The sequence below is a fragment of the Embiotoca jacksoni genome, unplaced genomic scaffold (genome assembly GCF_022577435.1).
Source record: "Embiotoca jacksoni isolate LCO1_2020_lvr unplaced genomic scaffold, fEmbJac1.0.p SCAF_9, whole genome shotgun sequence".
Taxonomy (NCBI): Eukaryota; Metazoa; Chordata; class Actinopteri; family Embiotocidae; genus Embiotoca; species Embiotoca jacksoni.
Window position 1 is genome coordinate 2,170,086 of NW_027185447.1, and position 17,701 is coordinate 2,187,786.

The following is a 17,701-nucleotide window of genomic DNA, read 5'->3' on the forward strand; positions in this document are numbered from 1 at the left end:
GTGATTCCTAAACTGTGGTACATGAAGCACCAGTGGTGAGGACGGCTACCCCTGACAGTACATAGAGGCCCGTTCGTACTCCAGCTGGAACCAAGCCCAAAATATTGCCATTTAATTTCACATAATTCCGTTGATCACAAACACATATCAGTGATGTAAAATTCATCGTTAATCATTTAGATATTTAAAAGCCAGTGCTTAGCAACGTAGGGTGATGTCACGTCACGTCAGAAACGGCTTACCGCATAACGTTAGCGTGCCGCAGTCGGAGTCTGACTTTTCAGTCGTTGATTTTAGCAAGAAGAATTTTAAAATGGCTACAAGGTGCAAAGAACGGTCTACAGACGGGTGACAACGTCGAACCTGACAGGTCATCTTTTAATGCTGAAAAGGAGTCGGAGTTGGCAGCTGAGCGGCCGAGTGGCACCGCTTCTAGCAAGAGATGTAAATGTAGTTTTCTGTTATTGCTCTTCGTCCTTTTTGAGGCTATTGCACATCACATCAGTGATGGGATCTGCAAAGGGCAGTTCTGTTTGGGACATTTGGTTTGATGCATGCTGGTCTGTAAACTTTTGGAATTGCTGCATCACAGTTCTAGCCGAGCTCTGCCAGACTGAAGCTCACAGCTTCAGTTTGCCGCTGTGATTATAGTTTGGATAGGCTGCCCGCTCAGCCGCTAAAGAGTGGACCAATCAGCGATTAGCGTTGGTTGTTAATGACAATGACAATGAGGTCAAGGGATTTTTTTTTTTTTCTTCTTCTTTGAGAGATTTGTTCTACCCCTCCTTCACTGGGATGGGACGGCTGCGTACGAAGTGACAGTAAGGAGCGTCGCACCGAAAGTAGAACATTTTTCAATTCTCAGAGAAAATGCTCAGCACCTTGTCCCACTGCTGCCGTTTGAAAAAAACGCGTCACTCCCAATTCATTTTTTTTTTAAAATATGCTGCACTCATAAAAGCGCTTTTGTGCACATGGTCCCGAGGAAACAGGTTAATTGGTTGATGAGTGCTCTAATCAGTCCAAAATTTTCCAGAGGTCTTCGCCCGGTAGGACAGAGCAACAATCCTGGATGTTCTGATTTGATTCAGAACTGACTTCTCACTTCATAAAGTGCTTCCTCCAGTGTGAAAAATGATTCATTCATGTTTTGAATCCACTGAATTAAAATATAAAACATGGCTTGTGTATGGTACACAGGTGATTTCACTTGCAGATTAGACCTAGTGTGCACAGACTGTTTGATTGACATCCTCCTGACTGTCCTGTTAGCTCTGAAGCCAATTAGTCGGAAGCCAATGACCTTGTGACGCACATGACATTGTTTTGCCAGCCTTCATACAGATTTCTAATCAGCTAAAATAACTGAAAACGCCAGTGGGGTAGTACCAGGCCTTGAAACAACACTAACTGCTCCAGATACAGACTGTCGACAGACATGTTTTCTTTTCTTACTTCATGCAACTTCATTTTCTGTAATTATATAAATCAAAATGCCCGTAAATCAAGTGTAATTACTAAAGTGTGTACATGCAATACAGCGTGCCCTAGTTGGGTTCAGGCATTTTTGCTCCATAACATTATTAAAAATGTAAAAACTTGATTTTGGAATGAACGTATTGATTCATGATCTTAAAACACGAGTTCATGGTCCTCTTCAAACCTAATAATCACAACAAATGCCCACATGGGGGCTTTAATTCCAAAAGTAAGTTGTGTTTAGAGTATGATTGCTTGGTTGACAGGTCTATCAACCAGTCACCAGTATATGCTTTTTATTAATTTTTGATCAGAAAAGCCAAATCCAGGCTTTAGAACATCACTTCAGAAACCATCAAAAGTGCAATCTCCTTGTTTGGCAGTGAATTTTATTTACATTAATTGCCAGCGTTATAGTTGTGAAAGCTAAAGATGATATATTCTCCATTCCTGTTTAGTTTTTCTGTTACGTTGTACTCTTTTCATAAAATGAAGTAGCAATCTTTTACCACTAAGATGCAGGCTGTGTTGGTGAAATATAGTACAAATGAGTCAGGAGTAGCCGGTCCCCCTCGCGGAGGACAGAATTAGGACATCAGCATCAGACTGTGGGGATATCACAAGGCATATGGCTCACACAACATTTGAGCTGAATTCAAAAATGTGTTTGTTCATCGAGTGCTCTCAGCTGTCCTAATTATGTCGTGCAGTCAGACGGTCGACTGTACTTCCTCAGTCGAACTGGTGTCCCGACGTGGCCTCGGCCTCTATGACCACGGGCCATGTTGTCGATTGGAAATGGGCAAAGTGGCAGCTCTCCCAGCTCAGAGGAACTCGGGGATGGCAAAGGAGAGGCAGCCAATTAATATTTCAACAATACATCCTCTGTGGCCTGAGATTGACTGACTAAACTGCTCGCTGTCAGAGCAGTTATCTCCAAAACTGCCATGTGGCTAGGAATTCAGAATGCCCTGTTTAGAAAGGGATTCACATTCATTTCTCACCATTGCATTCTGCATGAAATTGGTTATGGAGGCAATTAACAATGGAGAAAAAAAATTAAATGAATATAAATAAGGCTGAGAGACAACAAGTCGAAGTTATCACACCTGAGGCGCTAATGGTCTTTTCAAACTTTGCTTTGTCTTTCGACCATGAATTAGCAAGGAGCTAAACTGAGGAAACTAATTCAGAACATGAGGTGATGCCGGAAGTTTCTGCTCAAACTTTTTTACAATAACTATTATTGATATAATACTATGTTCTAGCTATAGCTTAACTTTGCGCAGTAAAGTTCATTCTTGAGCTATTCGCTTAGGAAGGAAGTGTGATGCGCTTTTTATTAAAATCACAAAAATCTATTTGATGTACTTGAGGACATCTTTTTTCACATTACTTGAGTAGATAGGGTAAAGTGTTGCTTGATATAACTTAGCAACAGTTGCTGGGTTACATTGTGGTCATCTTTTGGGGGTTTTAGCCATGCTGCCATAGTGGCTTTAGAGATGACCATTTCAGTGTGTTGGCTGGTTTCAGGGTGCCTGTCGCGACTCTTATCTTTCTTGTTGTGTTGTGTATTTTTTTTTTTCCCTGTCCCCAGTATTTCCTGTTTTGTTTTGGCATCTCCCACGTCTTGTCATTTCCGTTGCTTCCTTGTGTTTCCCTCACCCTGAGTAGTTTCATCTGTCCCTCAAATTGCTCTTTGTGTTCCCCCCTCTTAAGCAGTGTCTCAAATCGTGTACTTCCCATTTCTTGCTCTTACATGTTACTACACTTACTCGTGTAGTATTTGAATTTCGAAAGGTTGTCTCAAATCACACGCTGCTTTTCTTCCTAGAAATAATCGTAACACTTGAATGCATCACCTGACGATATATCTGCTGGCATTCATTATTTCAACCAGAAATAAACGTTTTGCGCGCCCTCTGTTTATAGCACACAATAAACATACTTATGGCTTCTATCCAACAACCGTATGGTGGTACGTCTTGAAAAATACTTTGAACATATAAAACTGTGGTGCGGCGTTCTGCTACAGCTGCAGGTTACTTGGCCTGTCAAATATTTAGGTATCTTTTACAGTGGTCATCGAGGATGAAAAGTGTCTGTCTTTTCATACTCAGTTTGTGGATCATGTTGAGTGCACCAGCTGGTTACTTACAGTGCAGTGCACGTTTCCATACTTGAAAGTGTGAACGTACTTGCACTAAAAATAGTAAGTGTTACTATTTAAGTAGGCAATTTGAGAGGCAGCATCGTCTTGTCAGACTCTGTCCACGTTCTGCCCTCTGCCTCCGTTCTTGTATTTCCATGTGTCAATGTTCATCCATGTAAGTTCTTTACTTTCACAGCGTTAACTTGCTCAATTTGTTTTTTGGACTTTGCTGTTTTTGGATTCAGCCCAGTTTGGCTCGCTTTGCTTTCTGTTACCAGTTGCCGTTTCAGAGCTCCTGTTTAACTATTAAAACCTTCTTATTTACTTTGAACCTCCAGCTCTGTTGTTCCTGTGTTGTTTGTCCTTTCCCTTGTGTGAATTGTAACAACTGGGCAGTCCACCAATTTGGTCCAGACGATATTATGTTAACAGCAGATTTATTTGTACTTGCAAATACGTGAGACAAAGTTTCACCAGTAGTTCACATTGTCTCTCAAAAAGGGATTAGTACAAAGCTGGCTTTTCACTCTTGCACACATCATCTGTCGACCTTCAGACAGATCATGATAAGAACACAGAAGCCCTGCTCCCTGCAGTATATCCACAGTTTCCCATTGAAAGCAGCTGGCTGCCGATGTAGAGTTCCCCTGACCTTTGAAAACATTTCTGTCTCTAACACAAAATGTACAGACTTAATCACTACCTGTTTCGTTAGTTCTTTATAATGCTGGTTAGAAAATTGCACCATTAGAGTGCACCATCATTTCTTGTTTTTCTCCCACCATCAGCCCCAGTTTTCACTTTTTGTTACCGCTATTAAGGAAATAACACCTTTATTTGCATTTTCCTGACAATCATGTCTTATGGTCATACAAATAATGAGGTTGGGGATGAAGGTCAGATCCACACATCATGTGACTTTCAGATTGTTATTTGCAACCAGTCAGTTTAACAAGTGCGGTTCATTTTGTAAATGTCGTCAAGCCTTCACCTTCTGAGGTGACAGATCAGAAACTGGTAATGTGAATCTTTTTTGAGATGTTATTTCTGGCTTTTTTTTTTTGAAGCCACTGAAAAATGATGTCATCCTGCAGAGCAGGAGCAACAAATAAGGGAACAAATGACAAGAGATTTGTACTTACTACATTACTTGTCCACCCTGCTGGCTATGAAAGGCCGACTCAATCCCAGAGATGTCCTTTTCTGTTTCATAAACCAAATTCTATTTTCCTACCGTTCTTCTTCACCTACCGTGTGACTGATTCCCTCCAATTGACCTTTGCAGTAGTTACATATTTTATAACATATCATAAATGCCCAGCCAGGACTCTGGGATGGTACAGAAGGAAAGATGTTCTTGTTCCTGTAGGTTTGCATGGCAACTAATAGGTATAATTATTAAGCCACTCATATAATGCACAAACTGGCAGTATAGGCTACAAACATGACACCTTCCCTTAACTGTGACAGTGCAGAGGGGACGAGGAGGGAGACTGTTCAAGAGTAAAAAATAGAAAGGTATGATCAATGGATATTAATGCATTTTTTATTCTTCATTTTTGGAGACGTATCAACGATGCCCGCACCAACTTTAAGCAAAGTAATTTAGTGGCATTTCCAAACTGTAGTCACATTTCTTTGTTTGCTTTTTGTGTTTAAAGACAGAAGCGACTCTCATCTCGACTGTGTCCTGCCTGTGTGGCTCGTGGAGAAAAAAATGAAGACCACTGCGGTCGACCCTGGTCTCTGATGTGCATCAGAGCGAGTCTGATGAGACTGAGATAATATCACAGTCCTGTCAAATAGATTGGCTACCAAAGCCATGACTGGCTTCCTTGAACCAAATACTTTGTCTCTTTCATTGCTTTGGAGGAGTTCACATACATCATCTTCCTAAAATAATAGACGAAACAACTTCTGTCAGCAGAAATCTGAACTCTTCATGACAGAACAAGAGCTCAGAGATCCTTGAGGGAGCATTGCTGCTCTTCATTAGCCGAAGCCACACACAGTAGACCATGGATATGTGAGAGGCTATGACCCTCTGACCCGGGGAGGAATGAGAATGTTATGTCCAAAGAAATGTAAAAATCTTAAAGGTCCCACAGGCTGTTTGGACCTCTTTAAGTTTGTGATGTCACAAACTCACACTCTTGACATATATCCCCACTAGCAAGGCCCACTCTCCAACCTTTTATAAGAAAGAAAACACCGAACAGTTACGAAGCAAGCGAGCTACAAAAACGGAAAGAAAATAAACTGTAGTTGGCCTGGGTGTGCATCACTCATGAAGAAGTCAGCCAATCAGAAGAGAGGATCATTGACATCAATACGCCTTAAAGACACAGACAAAACGGCCTGTTCTTAGTAGAGCTCCAGAAAGAAGCTTTAGAGAGAAAACGTACAACTGTATAGATAACGTTTTTGATACCAAAAATGCTCCAAAAGATCTTTTAAGACTCTTAAGATATCAAGACTGCAAATAAACCACTAGAAAGGTGTCAAATATGGCATCTTTAAAGTTATGGCCTATACGGCACCTCTATCTCACTGTTGATTCCATCTCACAAATCCTACACTATTTGAAAACAAGACAGCTGCACAACATCTGTGATCCACAACCAGTGAAGTAAAGCTCATTAGTTTCCATCCATGGTGGTACATAAGGCGGTGGGAGCTGGATCCTCAGCCGTCTGTCAGAAAGTTGTGGAGTTCATTTGAAGTTTGCTTTGTTTCCACCGCTGTAACATTTCAGTGGCATGTTGACGGGTTTATCTGTAGGATTGCAGGCTGATGAGGCGCACCTTGCCGTGTTTGGACTTCCTGATTAGTTGACACAAAATAGGAAAATTGTGGCATGTGGTGAAAACGCTCCGCACTGTCATGGGAAATACACCTGCTCGGTTGAGTGAGTTTCTCTCTGCCGCTGCTTCTCTCTCACGTTCTCTTTTTCTCTCATTTCATTACAACTTCTGCAGCCTTTAGGTTGTGTGAGAAATATCAATACCCTGTTTAGCACACCTGAAAAACATAGTAATTGGAACACGTGTCTTAGAATGGCAGGCAATACTCCTCCGCACTTCTTTTCTAGGCAGCTGGTTAGAAGCCTTATTGCTAAATAGACTCCTTGTTAGCTATTGTAGAAGTATAACTTACTCTTTATTGTTGTTATATCATAGAATCAGTTAAAGTACACAGTTAGAGGTGTGATTTTTCTTCAAGATATGGTTTGCACTTTACATTTCTGAGGAGACTTAGGCCTTCCTCTTTGCAAATTTTTCTTTTGACTGCTTTATCAAATTACTTATGAGCTTACTTTTGCTTTTGGTCCCCCTACTGATACTAAGCCCTACCTGCCACCACAGAGAATGAAAGTGGGTCGTTGTACACACAATCTAGTGGATTGAGTTACTATAGACTGTAAATAAATATGGACATTGACTCTGGGTCTGAAGAGTAAAGCCAGTGTGGAAGTGTCTTAAAGTGCAATACCACTGATGGCCACTAGGGGCGGGCTCCAAAAGAACTATGGCTCCAATGGACTCCTATTCAAAAAGCATTATCTTCCCTCATAAAGTACAAAGTCTGTATATTTTTATAAATCAATTATTGTGTCATTTGCTAAATTCCCTCCTACTGATCAGTCTCATGGTTGTTCTTCTGAAAATAATTCCATCATTGGGGGCCTTCAAGAGAGGAATATTTGGGGGCGTGACTGGGTTGATGATGGACATGCCTTAAGGTGCAGTTCGGTTGCCGGTATAGGTGGGTGGGTCTCAGTCCAATCCTCCCCAGCTCCACCCTCTTGTCCAAATATGGTCACTTCTGCCTCCATCAAACCAGGATGTCAACAGCCAAAATGCCAGACTCGATGGGTAGTTTCTATCTGCAGTCTTGCAGACTACACAACACAACCCTGAGATAACTAACTTTAACCCTAACCAAAGTGTGTGTTTCGTGCTCTAAGCGGTTAATGTACTGTGCGTTTGTAGATGGACCTACTCGGGCTCGAAGCCTTAAAACGCAGTTCACAAACTAATGCATGACATCACGGTGGTTAGCCACTAGTGAGTGACATGAGTCTAAGCTTGGAAGAGCAGTGATGAATCTGCGAGTTTAGTACCTTCAGTTTGACTAATAGTCTCATCACAAGTGATAAATTGTCAGTGATCAGTCGGTCCGCTTTGTCCGCAGAAACATCATCACGGAAGATTGAAAGTTTTAGTGGAAAATTACCATGCAACTCAGGAAGCAAAGACTTTGGGGCCTAATGAATTGATGTAATCAGAGAAAGCAGGAGATTTTAAGGAGCACCTGATGGAGCTCTACAGCATCACTCTCTTCCATGCGAACAGATATTTTACAGTTAAGGGCAATATATGTGCAGTGGAGTCACAGGCTTTGAGTTTCCACGCTCTCTTCCTCTCTCTCTATCTATGTAGGGCAGCCCATGGATCAGCTGACATCCCCATCCTCCCACATACCCACACAATCTTGTTAAAGCATGCAGTTAATCTGAAGAGGGAAAGGACTCTCTTCGCAAGCGAGCGGCGCTTTCATCACCCTATTGTATTGCCCACATCACATTGTCACACGAGTATCGGATTCTCCCAAAACTCAGGTGCTTTCAAGGACAAGAATCGGCCTCGCGTTGGCTCTGCGTGATGTCATTTGCTTGGGGGTGACTTTGTAAACTGGGCATTATCTGGCAGCTCTAGCAGCAAAGACAGCATTATGCTGCAGGAAGAATTAACATCTCAGTGGGGACTCTCCATTATTATTTTCTCTTCTTTTTCTTGTAAAAGTTGACTCCACCATCAATAATTTAGAGCAAAGTGCCGCCACAGAGGAACTACGCTACCGCTCTCCAGCAAATCCTTCAGAGGTAGCCTACGGTCGTCGTTTCAGGAAGTCTTGCTCATAATCTATGCATTTTGATATTTTTTTTATAGTCAACCACAGACAAGAGAGGGAGGAATACACACAAACGCTCTCTTCTCCGGCTCTTTTCTGTCCCCCTGTCGTCGAGGGCTTATTGGAAACAAAGAGCCCCGACTTGTTCAGAGCTCCAATCATCATCTTGCAGACCAGGTGAAGTGCAGCAATTTGATGAACTGAGATACAGGCCAGCGTTTGAAAGGCCTCTGAATGAATTGCCACTCTCTGCTGTTGCTCTTCTTTATTCCCAGTCTGCCCCAAACACCGTGTTAAGAGGGTCATCCATAAATGCAGGAGGGCTGCAACCCAGCACTCATTTGACAGAAGTATTGTCTGGATGGAGGGAGGTGGGCGGCGTGGGTTGGGGAGGGGGAGGGAGAGGGGGAGGGAGGGGGGAGGTTCGTGCCACGGCTGTTTTGCGCCCACCGTGAAGTGGCTCGAAAACTTGAGACTCCGGGGGCTTCAGCTCAAACGTTTGTCTGTCCTTGCCGGCTCTCGAATGGGTCTCTCGCTTTTGTGGGCTGCGGAGGAATATCTCAGAAGCACCTTCCATATCTCAAAAGAGATGAAGTGAGAGCAAATCACGGCGAACTTAAACAACTCCCACATAATCACGAGTGTGCTTTTTCAGACATAATAAAAGAAAAGAAAAAAAAAATGCACCGAGCTCTCAAACAGGCTTCCACAGTCCTGATTGTGCTCGAGAGGAAAATGAACCTTGAAAAGTGAGGCAAACCTCTTCACTCTCCTCCTACTTGTTTGACTTTGCAAGGTGTCTCTAAATCGTCTGCATCTGACTATTTATTACAGTCGCTGCCTAGAGGTGACTACATCTTTCAAAATCCTTCATCACATGTGTTCCTGCTGCCTCGCTGCATCATCAGGTCTCACCTAGAAATCCATAGATCAGACAGTAAGTTCAACACTGTCACTGTGCTGCCGTGTTGCCGTCTCACTGTTGTTGTTTTTTCCCCCCTATGTAACCTACATGCATGTTACAGTCAAGTAAACAGTGTGTTTGTGCTGTGCCTTGGTTGACTTGGCAACACTGCCATCTCATGGTGGTCAGAGTAAAACAAACAGCACGGGGCTTTTCTGAAATCTCTTTATTAGAAAAGGTTTATTAACAAAACAAAAAAAGACACTTTGTCACCTGGTTAACTATCTCTGGTCAATGCCATCCTCTTATTAAAAATGCACACACACAGAATAATGAAATCACAATCTATTGCTGCTGCTAATTAAAGAATGCGTTGAACTGTAAAGCACAAAGCTGTAATTATCTGGTTTCAGCTACCTTGTTAATTCCTTCATATATTAACGAGACTGACGGCTCATGTTAAACTTGTTGAACTGAAATTCCTGAGTGGAGAAACTTCCTGTGACTGAAACACCACATTTTTTTACTTTTTTCAAATTTTTTTTGGAAAGGCTTTATCAAAGGGGGTTGCATAAATTCATCTCTTATCTTTTCAGTGGGGACTTCTTCTCTCCTCTTGTGGTCTATTTCTAGTCACTGAACCTCCAGAGAGCCGAGACTGTCTCTGAACAAGGCAATTCAAGAGATGGCAGATGGATTCGACTTTTCTCTCGGCGTGTGAAAGCCATTCTCCGCCCCTCGAGGCCCAAAAGTCATGCCTCGCGGAGTTTTGAGCCTTTCTTCACCTGGATACCTCTCTGATCTTCCTCCCTCTCGCTCCCCCTCTCCATGTCTGTATGACAGCTCTGCTCTCCACCGCACTCGCCTTTACCCACTTCCTTCCCCTCCTCACCCTCACTCCCCCTCTGGGTTTGACACTGAAGCACCAAACCGATACACCTCTCCAACCCCGACCCCTCCACCTGCCGCTGGCACTGCACCACAAAGATCCTGTAAAGCTCCAAAAGGACAATGAGGATGTTCTTACAGGTGAAGAAAATCATGAGCTGGTTGAGTACCTGCTCTTGTACCATGAGGTAGATCCGGTAAAGCAGGAAGGGGCCATCCTGGAGTCCCACTGTGAGCAGCAAGCTCCACACTTCACTGGAGCAGCAGGAGGCGAAGGAAGGGGAAGCTTCGGGGCAGCAGAGGAGACGACCAATGCTCCTCTGAGGACACTCGCCTTTTGACGGTCGTGTCTGCGTGAGAACCAGAGGAAACTGCATGAGCGCCCACGAGAAGAGCGCCAGGCCGGTGATGACAACCACCCGGTTGGTTTTGACTTCGGGTTCCTTGAAGGTGTCGAAGATGTCCAGGATGTCCGCGCCCAGGCCCACGTAGACCATGAGGAGCTGTGAGAGCTGGTCACGCGACATGTCCCCCTTGGGCATTAGCCAGCGACCCAGAACCAACACTATGAGCATGGTCTGCTCCAGGCCGGCCACCCAGTTCTCTGGGTCCAGCTCCACAATGCCCTGCATGAAGGAAACAGCACAGTCTGGTCACTCCGAAAGTATTTGCAAAGGTTCCCAGTCCAGTAAACATCTTGGTTTCTTGTTGAAACCAGGTATCATGTCCAACTGTGTAACACACATCAGTCCACTCATGTCATTGTCACATTTGGCCACGCCTGGTGTAAAAAGTAATGTGCCTTAGGTTTAGTCACCAAGCACCACTTGGTCAGGATAAGGAAAGGATGATGGTTCGGGTTCAAAATAATTACCCCTCTTAATTTGTGATATCCAAGTGGAGGTGACTTCCGGGTCTGAAAAATGAGGCCGACACCACGCGTGCTGCCAGAGCTTGATTTCATTATTTCCATGTTGCTATCTTAACTCACTGCTTCTTAATAGTTTTCTGGCCGCCCATCTGAAAATAATCCCACTATTAATTAGAAAATAAGATTACAAAAAGATGTGTTTATGTGGGTGTGTCTGTTTGATTGACAGGCCTGTGGTGCATTCAGGTTTCCAATCAGATTGAGTCAGATCGGCCGCCTGCTTGCGCCCCCCCCCCCCTCCCCCCCTCCAGCTCACTACCGGCTCCAAACCGCTCCGAACTAGCAAGATGGCACCAGCGAAAATCCGAACTCAGCCATTCACAAACCAATAGGTGATGTCACTGTTGGCCCACTTGAACAAAGGTCTCCCAAGTTAAAGTCCTGCGTTTGTTCCATCCAACAACCTCTGACCTTCTTCCTCCATGGACTTTATCAGTCTTATAAATGCGTGTACTTTTCACACCTTGTCTATGCAAAACGTGACACTGGCACTGTACCCTCGAGTGGACTGATGGTCCGATAGAGATATTATTAACTGAACAATTACAATGGATAATCAATAAAACCCAGCATGTCCTCTCTGTTTCCGTTATAAGTGCTTGTGATTCAACTCCTCATTATGTCAAGGTTCATTGCTTTTTTTCCTGACAGCCCCCCCCCCCCTCCCCTCTTGACATTTCATAACGTTCCCAGAACACTACGTCTGAGAGTTTTAAAAGTTGCCACCCAGCTTTGAGTACAGCCAAGGGGCAAAAAAAAGCTCCAGAATCCTAGATGAAAGAAATTACTCTAAAACCATCCCAGAAGGGGAGAGATCTGAGAGTTTTTCAAACAGAAGCCTATCTGGACTTCATCTCAATGTGTCTATTACACATTTCCTGTAACTAATAGTTTATCCACCCCCTCGCTAGATTTAAATCTTATCTGACATCAGGTGTTGCTTTAATGTGGCTGCGTGGAGGGCGAGGCGGGGAGGGCAGTTTTGTGGTGGGACGCCTACCGCTGTGATCGGGATGTGATCCAGCAAATGAAGCTCGTGGCCTGAGGAATTGTTGACGGGCAGCTTGGACTGCAGCAGGCTCAGCTCCAGAAACCAAATGGACGGGATGACAGTACTGAGGTAGAGGAAAACCATGGGGGAAAACCTAAAAGAGGACCACCAAAGGAGAAGGATGGATGGGGAGGAAAGGGGGGGGGGGGTTTGGTTATTTTTAGCGACATGCCTTTTTTTTTTTTTTTTTTTGCCACCCGCTAAAGAAGAAAGAGTCCCTCTTTTTTTTTCCCCTAAAAGAAGCATCGGATTTCAGACAGGCAATTATTCTCATCATATATGCAAATCCCACTTGACAGTGCAAAGCCTTCTCCATGAGGAGAGAACTTCAAAGTAAGACTCAGTGAGAAAGAGAGAGGCCTGGAGAAAGCTTGTGTCTCAGGGTGTTCAGTCCGTGTGTGCCGGAGAGCTACAGCTTTAAAATTGGGGATGAATGAGGTGTGACACTAAATGCTTATATTCAGTTGAGGTTCGTGTAATAAAGGTTGATGTCAGTTTATGTTCAGTCAAGCCAATTTATTATTATTATTATTTATTTTTTTAAAGGAAAAGCCAGCTGGTCAGAAATGACTGGAGCTAGCAGGAGACATTTTCTCCATGACTGGATAGAGGAGAGGCTGTGACAGCAATGTGATGGCAGGCTCGCAATATCAGCTAAAGCGAAAGACAGAGCAATAACGCAGGCCGAGGAATAGATTTGTTTTTGATAGACGGTGAAAGAGAGAAAGAGCTGCTGAGGATAACAGAGAATTTCAGAGAATATTACAGGCCTTTCACGAGCTGCCTCTCCTGGCCCTGGGCAGATGGGTTGTAAAGTGTTCACACAGTTACAAGTTCAGGAGTTATTTACTCCCCACAAAAAAAAAACCTAAAAAAAACAGTCTTACAAAGTCTGCCCACAAGAGCTCAATCCTCGTGTCACCCCTATAAAAACAGAAAAGAGAGCATCTGGCTTACGAACCCATTTTTAATCACACGCAAAGCAGGAGAAGGAAATCTTTATAGCCTTTGTTGTTTTACCACTAAAGAGACACTAACAATATAACGGTTTATTTGTCATAGACGTGTCATGGATGGGTGTAGACATCCATGGAAAAAGTCGTATAATGCTGGCATGCCCTTTTAATACACTTGTTCAGTAGCTTTAGCCTAGAATTACAAGACCCATTGGCCACACTCCCATGAAGATTGTTTCCAGTCGCTGCATCCTACGGTGTGTAAATGCCGGGTTCATTTTGAATCTATTGGACCCGTTGCCAGTAGCCGCTATATGACGTCTGAAACTATATCAACGCCGCCAATGTTGGAACTACATTTAGAAGCAAATGCTTGACTTTAACATCATGGCACCAAGTTAATCCCACGGGTCCCTGATTAGTTTGCTCTCCAGTGGCTGAAAAAAACCTCGCATGGTTTCCTGACTATAATCACAGCGAAACTGAAGCTGTGAGCGATAGGTGGGCGGAGCTAGGCTACAGTAGTTTTAAGGGGAATAACTGACTGTATATAAAAGTGGACGAAGCGTTCAGGTCTGACAAGTGAGGCATTAAGCAGAGTGCAGTACCACAGAGGGCCACTAGGGGTTGGCTTCAAAAAGCCTCTGGCTCCACGGACTCCCATTCAACTTTGTTAATTAAACACAAAGTCAACACATCTTTTCCACAGTTAATAATGATGTTATTCACTAAAGTCACTCCTTTTTAGTTTTCTGGTGGTCCATCTGAAAACAATCTGATCATTGATTTTATATCAGGCTTTAAAAATCAGTATGTTTGGGGGCTTGTCTGATTGACAGGCACTCAGGTTTCCACTATAAGTGGGTGGGCGTAGTGTCATCAGGTTCCCAATCAGATGAGGTCAGATTCACTTATTGCTTCTCCCCAGGTCGTCAATTTATGGTCACTTCTGGCTCCAAACATTTTAAGATAGTGACAGACAAAATGACAAATTCAAGTCTTCAGAGCGGCAGTTCACAAATTCACAATTACCGCTGGGGTGAAACTCCTTATTACATCATTAACATTGTGGTTTCACTGTCTGGTAACCGGGGCTGTCTCTAGGGACAGTAGTGTTTGTAATCCTACAAGTTGGTCAGTCCGGACTCAACAACTACTGCAACACAATTCCTCTTTATTCCTCAGTATTTTAATCACACATAGCACATAACAACATTGTCACACAATATCATAGTTTTGATTAAAATGCCAAAACTAAGTTAAGTCATTCATTTAATTTTAATTCTAGCTTTAATAATAGATATTGTGTTTCTGATAAAGTGTATTAAATGATCAATTTACCATTTCCACTCTGCGTTACGGGTGCATTTCAGAGTGACGGCCATTTCCACGCCCAGAAGAGCCACGCCCGTCAGCAGCAGCCAATAGAGAGGCTCCCCTTTCACGGCCACCACCCGCCACACCGTCACCACCCCGTGCACCGCAAACAGGAAGCGACTCAGCAAAGCCAGCAAGACATTCAGGAGACGACACATCGTACACGGAAAACCTGTACAGAAGGTTGCTTTATTCGGTACCGTTGGGTTTCATGAGAATCAATATACTTTAACAATGGTGATTAGTTTTTCAGGGTTAAATAGAAACGTTGTAAAGTGAGTTCAGTAGCCATTACAGCTGCAGGAAATCCCTCTTTTTACCCTAAAAACTCAGATTGCTTGACCTTGTATGGCAGTGACTGGGCCATTGATCTGGACCGATTCACACTTTGTCAGAGTGGGACATGATTATGAATGACTGAGTAAAGTCCTATTTGTGAGCTGGATTTGCTTTCAAACGGATCTTTTTTGCAACGTTGATGAAAGTTGAGGCTGATTCAGCGTTTTGGCTTAAACCTCTCATACTATACAAAAATATGGTCAAAGAAAGACTGTCTGTAAATATAAAGCTGTGAATCAACATTTATAAAGATGAAACTGCAAAAAAAATATGGCATGAAAAAAAGCTTTTGTTAACGTTTTAAAGTTTACAACGATAAATGCTAAATGTTATTTTGAATCTAATCTAGTGTTTGGGAATAAACGTAATGTCCAACAGCAATGGGTCTCTTTCAGAGTGAAGAATGGACCACTTGAGTTTGATTTCAATTCACATTAAATGTAAGACATAAACCCACAGAACCGTCAGCGTGAGGCTGCCGAAAATCAAACCAAACATTACGTCATCACTCTGAAGTAAAAACGTATGTAACCGCCTGCATCAGTCCACATCAAAACCCAGCCCAGCCTTCACTATCAATAACTATCGCATGACACGTCAGTGTGCAAACAAACCTCTGTGTCAATTAGCCAGCAGGATAAAAAGCTTCGGAGCTTTTAGGGGAATTCAAAGCAAGCCGTGATTAGAAAGCAAGAGTTGGACAAACTGATCTGCAGTCAATATTAAAGGGCTCCCGGAGGCTTTGCTCTGGTTTGCTCTAATTTGATCCCTGAATCTCTGTGGATTTTTGGAATGATCTGAAAGTCGTTCCAAGATGGGGGCACTCTGCTCATCTAGTTATTAAGATATATACCATATAACTATATAAAACCATATGACCTGGTTTGATTCTGGCCATACGTCTCTCTCACGCCCCGGACTTCCTGTCAGTATCTACACTTTCACTGTGCCATAAGGAAAACTCCTAAAAGACCACCAACCTCGACAAGAGTTATATAATTTGATCCTAGCAGTAGTTGATAGATCATTTACTAACACTCTGTAGATCAGATGCCTTTATAAAGTGAGCCTTTACTGTAAAAAACTAAAACATGCTGTGTTGAAATGCTATAAATGATTAGTTTGTTCATTTAAATCAAACTTTCCAATTTATGTTTATGGTTAAAATTTGGATGCAATATAAACTGAGTGCAGGACATACTTTCAGTCAACGTAAAATATTTTGATGGATGGATTACTTAAATTGGTTTTGGTTTTGTTTTCAGCACGACTGAAATGTCTTTAATTTTGCCTCGGTCTTTATCCCGCTGCCACAAACAACTTTTCTCTTAATTCTTTCGACATATACAACCCCGTTTCCAAAAAAAATGGAGGACGCTGTGTAAAATGTAAATAAGAAAATAATGTGATGATTTTCAAATCACATAAATCAATATTTTTAATTGAAAATGGACCAAAGACAACACATCAAATGTTGAAACTAAGAAATGTAATTGTTTTATGAAAAATATATGCTTATTTTGAATTTGATGCCAACAACACGTCTCCAAAAAGTTGGGGACAGGGGCATGTTTACCGCTGTTTTACATCACTTCTTTTTACAACACTAAACATTTGGTGATAGAGGACACCAGTTACTGGAGTTTTGTCCCATTCTTGTCTGATATAATATTTCAGCTGCTCAACAGTTCATGGTCTCCTTTGTTGTAATTTTCATTTCATGATGAACCAAATTTGTTAAATGGGAGACAGGTTTTCCCCTTTTCCATCCAAAACCTGAATATAGCATTCAGCATCAAATACAGTCAGCGTGCTGCTGTTTTATAGTGCGTATTAAGGAATTGAGAGCAGAATCCATGCGGTATGTTTCGTGCAGTAGCATGCAGTACAAACCTGCAGTACTCCCCGCTGAGTTCAGTCTCTTCAGAGTATTCCCCAAAACTTCTCCGTGCAGTGGAAAGTGACAGAAAGGCAACGGTCACACACAGTGACCTGCTCTATCTGTCTGATCCTGTCTTTTAAATGACGGACACCTCCTGGACCCACCAGAAGAGTAGACATGTCAGAGGTGTGTATATTCCTGTGCGTGTTCAATGGGGAGTGACTACTGTTCAAGTCCACTGGAGTATCAGTGAGCGGTAATGGGACCCACAAGTGTATGCGTGTGTGTGTGTGTCCCCCCCCCCCCCCCCGGTGCCACCGTGGGAGATAAGGCTTCCTGCCCCCTCGCGCCCACATCTTCATCGCCATCCGTCATGATGTCATCTCTCCTGGCCCAGAACAAAGTTATCTGCCTGGGAGAAAGCAGCCTGCCGCGCTCCCTGCTCAGAGAGCGCCCAGCCCTGCCCTGCTCCCACCCATGCCTGCTCTGCCTCTGCACTGCTGGCCCTGATAACAGCCTCGCTCCCCCAGACCTCTGAGCGCACAAAAACATGGAGCAACGAGAGGGAAAGGAGACGCCGATGGCCCCCAGAGCAATCACTACAGGAGTGTGTGGGTATGTTACTGCTGTTGCATCAGAATGAGGATGCTGCGTGGGTCGATGCTGTCCAGGAACATCAGTCCTCTAAATCTCTAAAGTGGAGCAAAGGCAGACGACTGACAAGATGCTTTTTTTAGGATCTGGTTGGTGTGTGTATTCTGAACATTGCTTCTCTCCGCCAACGAAGCCTTTTTAAATGTTTATTTTATGATTTGTCTGTCCATT

The 17,701-nt window shown here is 43.2% G+C and overlaps 1 protein-coding gene across 1 annotated transcript; it reads right to left on the minus strand.

Moving 5' to 3' along the window:
- Positions 1–10,055: 10,055 nt before the first annotated feature.
- Positions 10,056–17,171, minus strand: LOC138193437 (transmembrane protein 26). Its single transcript, XM_069141475.1, has 4 exons — positions 16,888–17,171; positions 14,620–14,827; positions 12,272–12,416; positions 10,056–10,966 (listed from the first exon to the last, which is right to left on the minus strand). The coding sequence occupies exons 2-4, from the start codon at positions 14,811–14,813 to the stop codon at positions 10,205–10,207; spliced, it is 1,101 nt and encodes a 366-aa protein (XP_068997576.1). The 5' UTR covers positions 14,814–14,827; positions 16,888–17,171; the 3' UTR covers positions 10,056–10,204.
- Between the last annotated feature and the right edge of the window lie 530 nt (positions 17,172–17,701).